Source organism: Pocillopora damicornis, chromosome 1 (genome assembly GCF_964200805.1).
Source record: "Pocillopora damicornis chromosome 1, jaPocDami1.2, whole genome shotgun sequence".
Classification (NCBI taxonomy): Eukaryota; Metazoa; Cnidaria; class Anthozoa; order Scleractinia; family Pocilloporidae; genus Pocillopora; species Pocillopora damicornis.
The window spans coordinates 40,811,051-40,822,655 of NC_142670.1; the positions used below are offsets into that span (position 1 = coordinate 40,811,051).

An 11,605-nucleotide genomic window follows, 5' to 3' on the forward strand; every position below is an offset into this window, starting at 1 on the left:
ATCATAAAAGATGACCTAAATGAATTCAAATCTCAGCCTAAAGGTATTTCAAAGCTCGCTAAGCTATATGATAGTGTTTCCATTCTGGCCCGGTCCATGGAGAAATTCGTATTTTCCTTTGTTCTGCGCCTACGTGTGAGACACAGCCGGTAGAGTTGAAGATCAACCACCGGAATCAAGGACTCGATAATTTATTTGCACTATATCCGATCTGGTTGAACATATAGTTGCGCAAATGGCTACTGAAAATAAAATCATAAAAGATGACCCAAATGAATTCAAATCTCAGCCTAAAGATATTTCAAAGCTCGCTAAGCTATATGATAGTGTTTCCATTCTTGCCCGGTCCATGGAAGAAGATTGAAGATCAACCACGGAAATCAAGGATTCGAAAATTTTATTGCACTCTATCCGATCAGATCGAACATATATCTATATGTATACAGTCAACTGAAATTATAAAAATTATGAGAAAAAAAGTTACAGTAGCATACGTTTGCGAACGCGAGGGCGCAAAACGATAATACTTACAATTTGTATCTATCAGTCCTTCAGTTCCCGGTTAATTACAGTTCAAACAATCGTGGCTCTGATCTCTCCCTCTGCTCGTTACAATATCTTTTGGCGAACTTTTCATATAACGTTTACGCAATGGAGGCATATACTTTCACGAAACTATGTAAATATTCTGCGCGAAATACCAAACACAGTATTCACAAATATAATGTTTCATGACAATGTTTATGAAAACGCCGACTAATTAATTTTAAAATTATTCCTTCAATGTATCCTCAAAGGGATAAGCCTAGTAGTTGTAAATAGTCTGCGTGAAATGCACACTACCCTTGAACTACGGTTCAAATATCCTTCTGGACATCCTATAAGTAAAAAAATAAAACAAGCCGGTTGTCAGCTTATGTATCAGATAAAGGAAAAGAGAATGTTCCTTATTTATTTCCTTTTACTAAATAAACGATACTAAGCTCTACTGGTCATGAATGTTTTTATTATCAGTAAATTGTATAATTATTTTTTTTGGCAAATGTGAACAGAGAGACGGGAGCTTGCAATCTTGGTCACAGTTAGTAAACCAATCTTGGAGCTTGCACCAAGATTGGTAACTTTCTTTTAATATTGATCCTTGTTAGAATACCAAGTGTTTATTAATGTCCTACGTGTAGTTTTCTCTTCGGTTTCGTCCTTCCCAATTATGCAGCACAGACAATTTGGCATTCAACGGCAATTTTTGCTTCACGACTTAAATATTTAACGATTCTCGTAAATTTTTGGGTCAGAATTAGTGATTATTCGTTTGGCCCCAAATGGATATAAAATGTTAACGGTTTTTTGCTCTACCGATCATGGATGCAAAATGTTTACCTCTTTGTTTTTAGTAAGTTCTTCCTCAAGACGCGTCAAAAGATGTGCAAATGAAGGACGTTCAGCCGGATCCAGATTCCAGCAAGACCTCATCAAATCATAACTGGGAAAGGAAAATAAAAAGTCTAGTCAGCCAGCTCTTGGAGCTGAACCATTATGACAGAACTTACTTTCATTCCATCAACGACCTCTTACATTTCATTCGGGCATCCTTCCGGCTTTGATAATTTTTTTCCTTTCCTCAAGAATTCGACAATTTCCCTGGCTATAAGACCGGTATACGGCATTTTACCTTAAAAAAAAGACGGACTATATTTGTTTCCATCTCAAACATTAGGATACTCTACATAACGTTCAGAAAGCACTAATAACAAAGATAACCCAGTAGTTGTTCAGTTCAAGTTACAACTGTACCTCTAGATTCGATCTCCCATAATAAAACTCCAAACGACCACCTGTCAGCAAAAAAAAAAAACAGAAAATTTTTCATTATCAGAAACTTCTTCATTTGATTTCTCAGTAGAAATTTCAAAATGAAAAGAGACGAGAACTCCGAAAATTATTCTTCAACTTGGTCATTACAGTTTCTCAAGGCAATGGAAACAATTAGATTTTTTTTTTTAGTTTTGATTTTTTTTTCCAGGAAGCGTGGAATTAGGTTACCACAGTTCCCTGCAGTTTTCTAAAGCTTATCACATATTCAAAAGAGGAACTCGGTTGTAATGGTCAATTACGAATGTAAAAACAGGCCATAGAATGCAGTACAGGATATCCGTGTTCCACTCTCTCGAAATTAGACATGCTGATCGCTAATTGCTACGAGAACTTTGAGCTCGGTATATCCGCCCAAATTATTATGCAAAACGACCAATTGGCAGAGAATGTATTGGAATTTTCAGATCACTCAGGAAGATCTCATAAAATGAGTAATGATCACCAGTGATCAACAAGGTAGCATATGAAGGTGATGCTACTGAAAAAAATTATGATAAACAAGAAATTGAATCAACTACGCGCGTATTTCGAGAGTAATAGTCTTTCATGATGGTTTGAAAGCTTTTCAGATTTAACTTGCCTTCGGTTCACGCAATGCAATAAATTTAAACATATAACTTGCGCAAATTGATGACAAAATGCACTCGCGTTCACGCAATTTCTTTTATTTATAACGTACACGTCTGTATTTGTATTGTACACTAAATCCTCCAAAGACTCAAGAGCCATCCAACGAACTGGTAACATTTCCTGTTGGACAGAAGAACTGGCATGTTTAGAATGATCACAGTACACGTTAGGAAAACTTAACTGGCGCTTCAATTGATACTACTACACCACAAACACTTATAGTTGCATGGTTGCAGATTTTGACGACACTGACCGAAAACAATGATAATTTTGTGTGGAGGAGGGAAAGGAAACATCTTAAATCAATAAAGTGTGACTTTGAAGCTGCATAACCCCTCCCTCCCAGTCATTCTAACAAATAAAGGGAATAGCCATACCCGGCAAAGAGTTTCGTATTCACCACTCTCGTACACATCACGTGACATGCCGAAATCAGAAACCATGGCGACATTCCTGTCGCCAAGAAGCACGTTTCTTGCCGCGAGGTCTCGATGAACACACTGCGAGATAAATTCAGAATGATAATGTAATGATATTAATGATAAGTAGGTAGGCCTGTCGATTGAAAGTGAAGGTATTCTTTGTTTCATTTTTTAACCACCTTTTTGCTGGCGAGGTGAGACATTCCACAGGCCACGTCTCTTGCAATCCTCACTTTGTCGACGCGTGTGAAACCGACTTGTCTTTCCGTATCATCTTCGTATGGATTTTCTCTGTTCTTCAGTTGGTTCAACAAGCAGCCATTTGGAGCCAGACGAACAATCACTAAAATTGACCCTAGGTATTCCATCAAAGGTAGCTCGTTAGAGAGGCAAAACTTTAAGGAAAGTGAGTTACTTAAAACATACTGATGGGTAGACAGGCGAAAGGACGAGGGGACTGTTCATGTTAAGGATTATAAAATCATGACAGTTACATATCGTTCATTCAATAAAGGCTTACGACATTGGGATGATCACCAACTGTGACCATGATTTGAAGCTCGTTTATTAAGTCTTTCCTTTCCCTTTCTCTGGCATTCTCTGCAATAGAATATTCGTTGTTTCATTAGTTCCAAAAGGGTGCAAATCCCATAAATACACATGTCTTCAAACACGTTAATTAATCAATTCATAAACGTATCAGTAAGTCGGTGGGGAAATCAGCCAATAAGTAACTCAACCAGTTAGTCAGAAAATTAACCGATCAATTTTTAGAATAATCAGTAAGAACACTGATACTTTTTACCTTTAACAGTCTTTATTGCGCATGCCCTGACTTGTCCGCCCATGCGCACCACTCCTTTGTACACTTCTCCGAAGGCACCTTCCCCCAACTTCTCTTGTAGTGTAACATTTGTTCTGGGAATCTCAACCCAGTGGCAAAGAGTGGAGAGCGGTGTCTGATTCTGGAGGGAAAAAAAGAATCATATAAAATTAACCACATATTTTCATGAACTTCACTGATTAAAAAATAAAAGTACAAATTTAGGCTTATTACCTCAGAATACACTTTGCCACGCTTTGAATTTCTAATAGGTCCATACTTGATGCAAACGACCACAACAAATAAAGATGCTAAGCTCAGTGGCAATACTATTTGCAGCATCAATTTCCTAATAAATCTGTCTGGAAAAATGGAAAAATGAACCAAAAGAAATGAAAAGAGTGCTCTCAGAATAATTTAACGCAATATGGAGCTAACTGTTAACATTTTATCGGAAGTTTGGTTTTGATAACGAGGAGCCTAATGAGAATAAATGACCATGTTGAAGTTTTGACAAAATTCATGGTGGTCAATTCCGAGTAGAAGTTTAAAGCACCCAACTAGTTTTTTGGATTCTCGGAAGTTGAACCATCTATATGTATCATCAGTTCAACCTCAGCGAAATCTAAGATATATCTCAGACATAATTCGGTCAAGAATGTTTGCGATGCTTCAGTAAACAGAAACAACCACTAGCGAATGACTTTTTTATGGGAGAAAGAGACTGCCGTCAGATGAAATTTTGCAAGGGGGACTTACGCAAACATGTTTCAGTTTTTTGTTTCACTTTTTTTTTAAAGTTTTTTTTTTAAGTTTGTAATAAAAGGCTCTACTCTTGTATTTACGAAAAGAGCGCGAAAAAAGTCACTAATTTACAAGAGTGTAACTTGTTTAAAGGAGGACCCTACATGAGATATATTAATACTTGCCAGGCAGTGTCCTCTGTGTTACTAATACACCCTCTGACCTTCCATACATATTGTTGCTTGATAATCTGATGGTGTATTCTGTGGAGGGATCCAAGTTCTCCAAAATCATTTGGGTATGAGGGTACGGAACTGTCTTCACTAATATAAAGTTTTCCGATCTTGATGTCCTCCTTTCTACAGCGTAGTTTTGTATTTGGTAAAGGCTGGCATTTTCTGGCTCATTCCAAGTCAAAATAAAATATCTTGTCTGAACATTCTCTACTGTGAAGCGTCTCGGAGGTGGCGGTAATTCTAGTGTACGGAGAGGCCAACAACAAATCCATTTAAAATTCTAATTAATATCGAGACAGTGTAATCGAGATAGTTGTCGCGTAGTCATTATGACCCAAACCTTTTTCCGCGTCTTATTTTGAAATTTACAGCCACGTGAGTTCTCCTCATAAAAAACCCGCTTATTATCTAATACATATTACTTTTTGATGAACTTATATTTGGATGTACATTTCAATCTCTCTAATTATTTCTCTTTCTCAGTGGTTGACTTTACCTCTTGGAGGACAACGAGATACGTTGCAATATTCCCATCGGACGTTTGGGTCTGTGGTATAACACCACGGTCCATCTGGGGCACTGCTATCCGGGTTACGACACAGGTTCGAATCATTTTGGGATTTGGCGACGTCTTTAGGGATCCGCCAGTGACGATGAGGACACTGGGATTTCCAAGACTGACATGTACGACCAGATCGGGTGACGTTCACATTTCCATGGTAACCAACACCCACTCCATAGTAACAATCTGAGAGAAACTGGATATTTGAGTTTATGGCAGTGCAAACGTGGAGTATCCGTGCACTGTACATTAATGTACCCTTTCAAATCGCTTTGAAGCTATAGATCGGAGGGCGAGAGTGTGCAAAAGTCATCCAGTTTGCAACAGTGATGCATTAAAGAAAGCATTATATTATAATATCTTGAAGGAGCTTATTCTACAAACAATGTCATAATTTCGCGCTTTTAACTTAGATCACTGAGAATGTTCTCAGGTAATACCGTCCTCAAAGGCTTTGAAGAGCGAATGACTGGGGACTTTTTCTGCGTGAAGTAGTTCTCAATTACGTAAGTTAATAGGGGTTTGACAGTATCAGATAAGTTATTTAAATACAGATCAAAACTCAGAACATCAAAAGCAGACCTGTGGTTTTTGTGTCATCACCTATGAGAAGAGAAAAAATATTGGAGTGCGTGTCAAGAAATGATAACAAAGTATTAAAAAAAATTGTAAATCTTGGGTGCATACTAAAATTTGAAGGATTCTATCGTCATTCTAGGTGTCGAAGTGTTGCACTGAATGTTCCCACTGACCAAGAGTCGCGCCGCTTGTACAATAATAAAGTCTACTATTGTATAACGGGAGCTCTAGCTTTCTTCTGAGTTCTCTTGCCAGTTATCTTCACCTCATCACCCCTTCTGTCATAAGGGCAATGTAAAATATTCGAATATTTTGTTAGGATCATAAACAAGTTCGCCAAGTTTAATTTGGGAATGACGCCATGCTTTGTCCATGACGCTGCTTACAAAGTAGCATCATTCTCTGGGATCGTGCACCGACTTCCTGAACAGTGGAGCTTAACTTTGGAACAGAACCAGAAGGCCTGAGATACTAGTTCTGACAAGCTCTGATCCCCACACACCTGCTATGTGAACTGGTTAACAAAGTATACAGATAAACTTTTTTTTCTCGTTGGTTTCATGTTTCTCTGTTTGTCTAAGTCAACGATTTGTTTTTAGTCCCAGGTAAATTGATAACACAGAAAGGATTAATGATGACCGTGAGTAATATACGCACCAGGGATATCTGGCCACCCATAGCACTCAGGAGCATCTCCACCATTAGCCGGCTTGTATAGTGAGCAATTTATCATTTTCTGGTCGAACACTGGAGCCTCCTTTGATGCTCCAATGAGAAACTTCATCTCTGACTTACAAACATCTTGCATCAAATACAAGCATGAGCTGCGACATAGCCCGCGATCTTTAGGCTCGTCCAATGTTTCATCACACGCCGGAAAGTGATAGCGACAGTGCAAATTTCTCATTACAGGTCTACACTTCTGAGAGATATCAAACAATTTGAAGTAGCCACCAAAGGTGTTCGTTTCCTTTTCACCATAATCCAATGTACTTTGGTTACCATAAACATACAGACTTGTGATTATGTCCTTGCAAAATGTGTCTTTATACTCATAAAATATACAAGAAGCGTTTCTTGCAGATGGTTCGACTGGAGGAAATGCTGGAACGCAGCTAAAGATATACAAACCAATTAGAATTAAATAATGAATGATAGAAGACATCAGGACGAACAAATTAATAACTAACAAAAGGGAGATGATGAATTGCAGCTTGAATTACTATAAAATTAGCTTGGAAAGGGAAGAGGCCGTAACGTTTTTGTCAAATTTTCATTGTACTTACCTCGAATTAGTGTCCACTTGAGTAAAATTACTCTCTGTTTATCAGTGGAAGGAAAATAAGGATAAATAATGATATTGATTTAAAAAAAATTGGAAATCTTTGATAACATTTCATCTAGTTTTTAAATTTTACATCGAAATGATGATGTCGTACTAGGGTTTCTGTAAATGCAGAGAATTTACATAATTTCTTGGTGCAAGAATCATAAATGAAGTTGCTGGACTGTATTTCATCATCATTTCTCACCTTGGAAATCTTCACATATAAAGGCGTGCTCCTCACTACAGTTAGTGCACTCCAGGAGAGTATCATGGGTTACCATACAGCATAACTTCCTAGGTTCCTTAGACTGTGCTTCTGTACGATTAAAATTGTTCACAACGTCTATAAGTTGTATACCAGCCGTATTGTTATCACTCCATTTCCAATCGCCAATCCTGTAGCGGACATGTCCAACGTGCCCAGAAAAGAAAAAGCATTAAAATGTGCAAACGTAAAGTTAGAGTAATCAAGAGGGCCCTTATCATATGTATACTAAAACAGTGGATAGCGTTGAAGACGTGCCATAATTGGCTTCTCAAACTCTAAATATCCTTTGCTATGCTCCTCGGGGCAACTTGCGCGGGATTTGCGCCCGAAAACATTGTCATCGTTACAGGAACAAATGAGCTAAAGATTATCTTCTTTTTACAGATCATCTCAATGTTTTAGTATATTCTGGAGAAAAAAAAGACAACCACCTCCACATCTGTCAGTGAATGGTTGTTAATTAGTAATACTAATGGCATCAAACTACGACACACATTATTTGTCAAAAATGATGAACAGCGGAATAAACTTAAGTACGCAATAAATAATTGTTACTCACCAGACATGGAGACTCGTCCAATATTTCATGCCGTTAGTGGTATTTGATATATTCTTAGCCAACTGGAGGTCGTCAGCGTTTCTAATTTTTGCGAGATGGTCACTTTGGTTTTTTGTTTTACATGCTTTGTCTGCGTCTGTGTAATTCCGTTTTTGGTGGTGAACTCTGAATGTTTTTGCGCCAGAAGCGCCTGCAGGTCACAAAAGTGAACAAAACAGTAATTTAATATTAAAATTCCATTTTTTTCTTATCGCGATGATAAATGCTTAAACTAGATTAAAATTATTTAATTAATCTTCTTGTTACGACGAGCAGTAAGCTCCCACGGAAAATCTCAATAATTCAGTAGGCGGCCAAGCCAGACGAGACAAAAGAAAATCTTATCGTGAACAGCTCTGTGAAAGCCTAAACGATCATATTTCTTTATCCAAATGATCGTCGCTTATGTCATAGAGATTCCGTCACTCACTTTATGGAACGTGAAAAGATCTCTGTGAAGGACACGATTGGCAATTAAAACGTTTTTTTTATAAAGGTCATCTCCTATCATCAGCATAGGATAGAATATGGACTGGACTGTTGGACCCTTGGACGATTGGACTATTTTTTTTTTTTGGGGACTATTTTTTGGACAATTTTTGGACCATTTTATCGGGGGGGGAGGTAGACCATAAGTACTTAAGGAGGGGTGGGATGCAGTTTATCAGTACTCAGGAAGGGGTGGGAGGCAGACTGTTGTTACATGAGGGGGGTGGAAGACGAACAATTGGAGTGGTAGGTAGTTGTATTTGAAAATGCTACTGATTAATGGAGGTTTAAATGGATCATACAAATTATATTGAGCATACAAATTATTTTCTTTCATCCTCTTCCCCAATAAAATGGTCCAAAAAATGGTCTCAAAAAATTAATCCAAAAAAGATCCAAAAAATGGTCCAAATAATGGTCCAAAAATTATCTAAAAAATAGTCCAAAAAATAGTCCAGTAATCCAGGGATCCAATGGTCCAGTCTATATTTTACCCTATGCTCCTATTACCATGTATCGTCTGTTTGTGTATCATGGTTAAGAAAAATAAAAATTCCTCTTTCCACCGACCCCAATGAGCCAGCATAGTGTTGAAGATGGTAAGAACAACAATGGCACGAACTTGAGCCATTTCTATGCTGTAAGGCTGGTTACCAGTACAAGCATTTCAATCTAATGTGACATGAAAAGATAAAGAAGTAATTAATTCGAGGTCACGAAATGATGATCAAATGAAATTTTTTCAGTAACGAAACTACACAAGAGCTACTGAGTCCTCCAACTCAACTAAAAGATCAGTGTATTACCGACCTGCGGAAAGTCTGGTAGCAATATGACGTGAATAAATCAGTATTGACAGATCAGTCGATACTACATTATCTTTGACTATTTTGTTTGATAATTTATAAAACATTTTGAGAGTTAAATCCGATTCCTTCTTTTAAATGAGATCAAATTTTTCATAATTAACTCTTCTATTAAAGAATGATAGTTTAGAAGTAATGTTATTCCATGGGTATCCCAATAACAAGTAGAATAACTAATTAATTTTTACGACCTCTGATCCTTAGAGGCTGCTTGAACGATGTAATCGTCAGTAAACAATGGTCGCAGCACGTACGATGCCAATTTGCTTGAGGGCAAACCTATATACTCCCACGCTGCGTTGTCTGAATAGACTCGTTACCTTGTAGTATAAGATCAGTTCGTCCCTTCTCCCACCCGCTTTGGTGGAGATAGGTTTCTAGATTTTGTGGAATTAAATGAGCTTTAAATAAATTTAACGCCATAAACCGATCCAAGTTAGTTTTGCTCAGAAAGTTGTTCTTCATGGCCGTTTCTTAATCTTAATAAATAAACTGATCGCCCCAAAATACTGCTCTCTTAATAACTAGTGGTTACACACTCTATCTAGACATTGTTTTCCACCGTAAATAACTAAAAACAGGAAAAACAATGAAATGCCAAAGCTCTAAGGAATATGTTTGGTATTTAACACGCGGTGACGTGACGTTTAACCTGAGTACACTAAATGTAAATGTTTATCGTCCAAATGCACCAAGTTTCTAAATTGCACTGAGTTTCTAAAACAAAATGGTTTAAAATTCCCTTTTCTCTCCAATGAAAAAGTTTAGAAGCAAGTACATTCACCCAGGGCACACAGGGAAGCGGCAATGAGCTTGTATGAACCACTTACCAACTTACCAACCTAGTGAATACCTTTTTGCTGACTGCTATATTCCTTCACAAGGCTGACCTCTACGACGCACAACTCACTGAAACTTTACTTTGATTTTCAGCTCGAAAGTTTAAGTTATGAAAGATGATTTCGAATGAACAGCCGCGCGAATGACACCGACTTCCTGTCACGACATGTTTCCGTTCTAAAACAACACAAGTTAATAACCTTAATAGGGGAGGTCTTGGCAGAGGCGGAAATTGCGAAAACTTATTGTCTCCATTCCCTTCTCGTTAATGCCTGTCTTTAGTGTGACATACATATGCCACAACAATGCAAAATAATAGTTGTTGTGCTCCGATGATTTCCAATTTTCCAAAAAAATTTTTGCATTCGTTTCTGGATCTTTTTTCGATATGAACTTTCCTGAGTACTGCTATTCGCTTAGCTACAGCCAAGAGTGAGCCAGACTAGTAAAGAAAAGAACACCGGCGCCTAGAGCTACCACATTAACATGATTTCCAAAACGTCCCGATGATAGGCAAATTATACACTGGAACATCGATCAGTCGAATTGAGTTGCTTCGTTTTTGTGTCATGGGCGAATATTTTTTCAACGAGGTGTGTTAGAAATGATCCTTAACTGAAGGTGGTCTATTGGGTTGAAGTGTTTCGGATTCAACGGATATGTACGACAGTGCAGTAGAATGAATAAATCAGAAATTACAAATACGCCTCGAGTGGAAATAAATGGTAGACTTTATAGTGTTGACTGAACCGCAATATTAGCATACCAATTCAATGCACATGATTGCTTGAATTGTGTGTTATTTTGTTCGATTGAAAAAGGAGCTTAATGGAGAGTTGTTCCTGCTTGTTGCAAAATCCGTGCTGAAAATCAACCGCGTGACGGTCACATTTATTTCTTTGAATCGTTTTGGGAGCACGCATCGAAGATATCAGAAGTTAATAAATTTGCTATTTGGCGTCCGAGATATTTTCTGCTCCACCAACCCTGATTGTGACACAAGTGATCAAGTGACATCGTTTTGCGATCATTTTGTTTCACACAAGTGATCAAGTGACATCGTTTAGTAATCATTTGACTTACACTGTATGTAACAAAAGGGAATACAAGGGAAAAGATGCGGCTAATCCATAATAATGATAATGATGATCAAAATAAAAATAATAACTTCACTTCCGTACAAATATACTGCAATATTACGGTTGTAAAAGTCAATGTATCGGCTCAAAAACTGTTTCTTACGAGTCAATGCTTCCTTTCAACTGATGAAGTTAAACAAGGAAACTGACGCAGCAGTATATACGGCAAATGTGCAAATGTTATGAATTAACAAAGATGAAACTGGA

General features: G+C 37.6%; 1 protein-coding gene across 12 annotated transcripts; it reads right to left on the reverse strand.

Annotated features, from left to right (window-relative positions):
* Positions 1-380: 380 nt before the first annotated feature.
* Positions 381-10,462, reverse strand: LOC113667924 (inactive tyrosine-protein kinase transmembrane receptor ROR1-like). Of its 12 annotated transcripts, XM_089197073.1 has the most exons (19): positions 10,273-10,443; positions 9,611-9,796; positions 9,064-9,225; positions 8,026-8,215; positions 7,404-7,594; positions 7,158-7,191; positions 6,529-6,986; positions 5,875-5,895; positions 5,227-5,478; positions 4,680-4,970; positions 3,985-4,112; positions 3,733-3,892; positions 3,107-3,282; positions 2,883-3,005; positions 2,555-2,625; positions 1,795-1,835; positions 1,576-1,672; positions 1,381-1,483; positions 381-878 (listed from the first exon to the last, which is right to left on the reverse strand). In XM_089197073.1, exons 3-19 carry the CDS (start codon positions 9,182-9,184, stop codon positions 858-860), a joined length of 2,478 nt encoding a protein of 825 aa, XP_089053199.1. In that variant the 5' UTR covers positions 9,185-9,225; positions 9,611-9,796; positions 10,273-10,443; the 3' UTR covers positions 381-857. The 12 variants fall into 12 exon arrangements, 11 of the variants coding, with proteins under 11 accessions (XP_089053199.1, XP_089053201.1, XP_089053205.1 ...); XR_016183854.1 differs by lacking the exon at positions 9,611-9,796 and having other exon boundaries at positions 1,381-1,505; XM_089197075.1 differs by lacking the exon at positions 9,611-9,796 and having other exon boundaries at positions 9,124-9,225; positions 10,273-10,462.
* Positions 10,463-11,605: the final 1,143 nt, after the last annotated feature.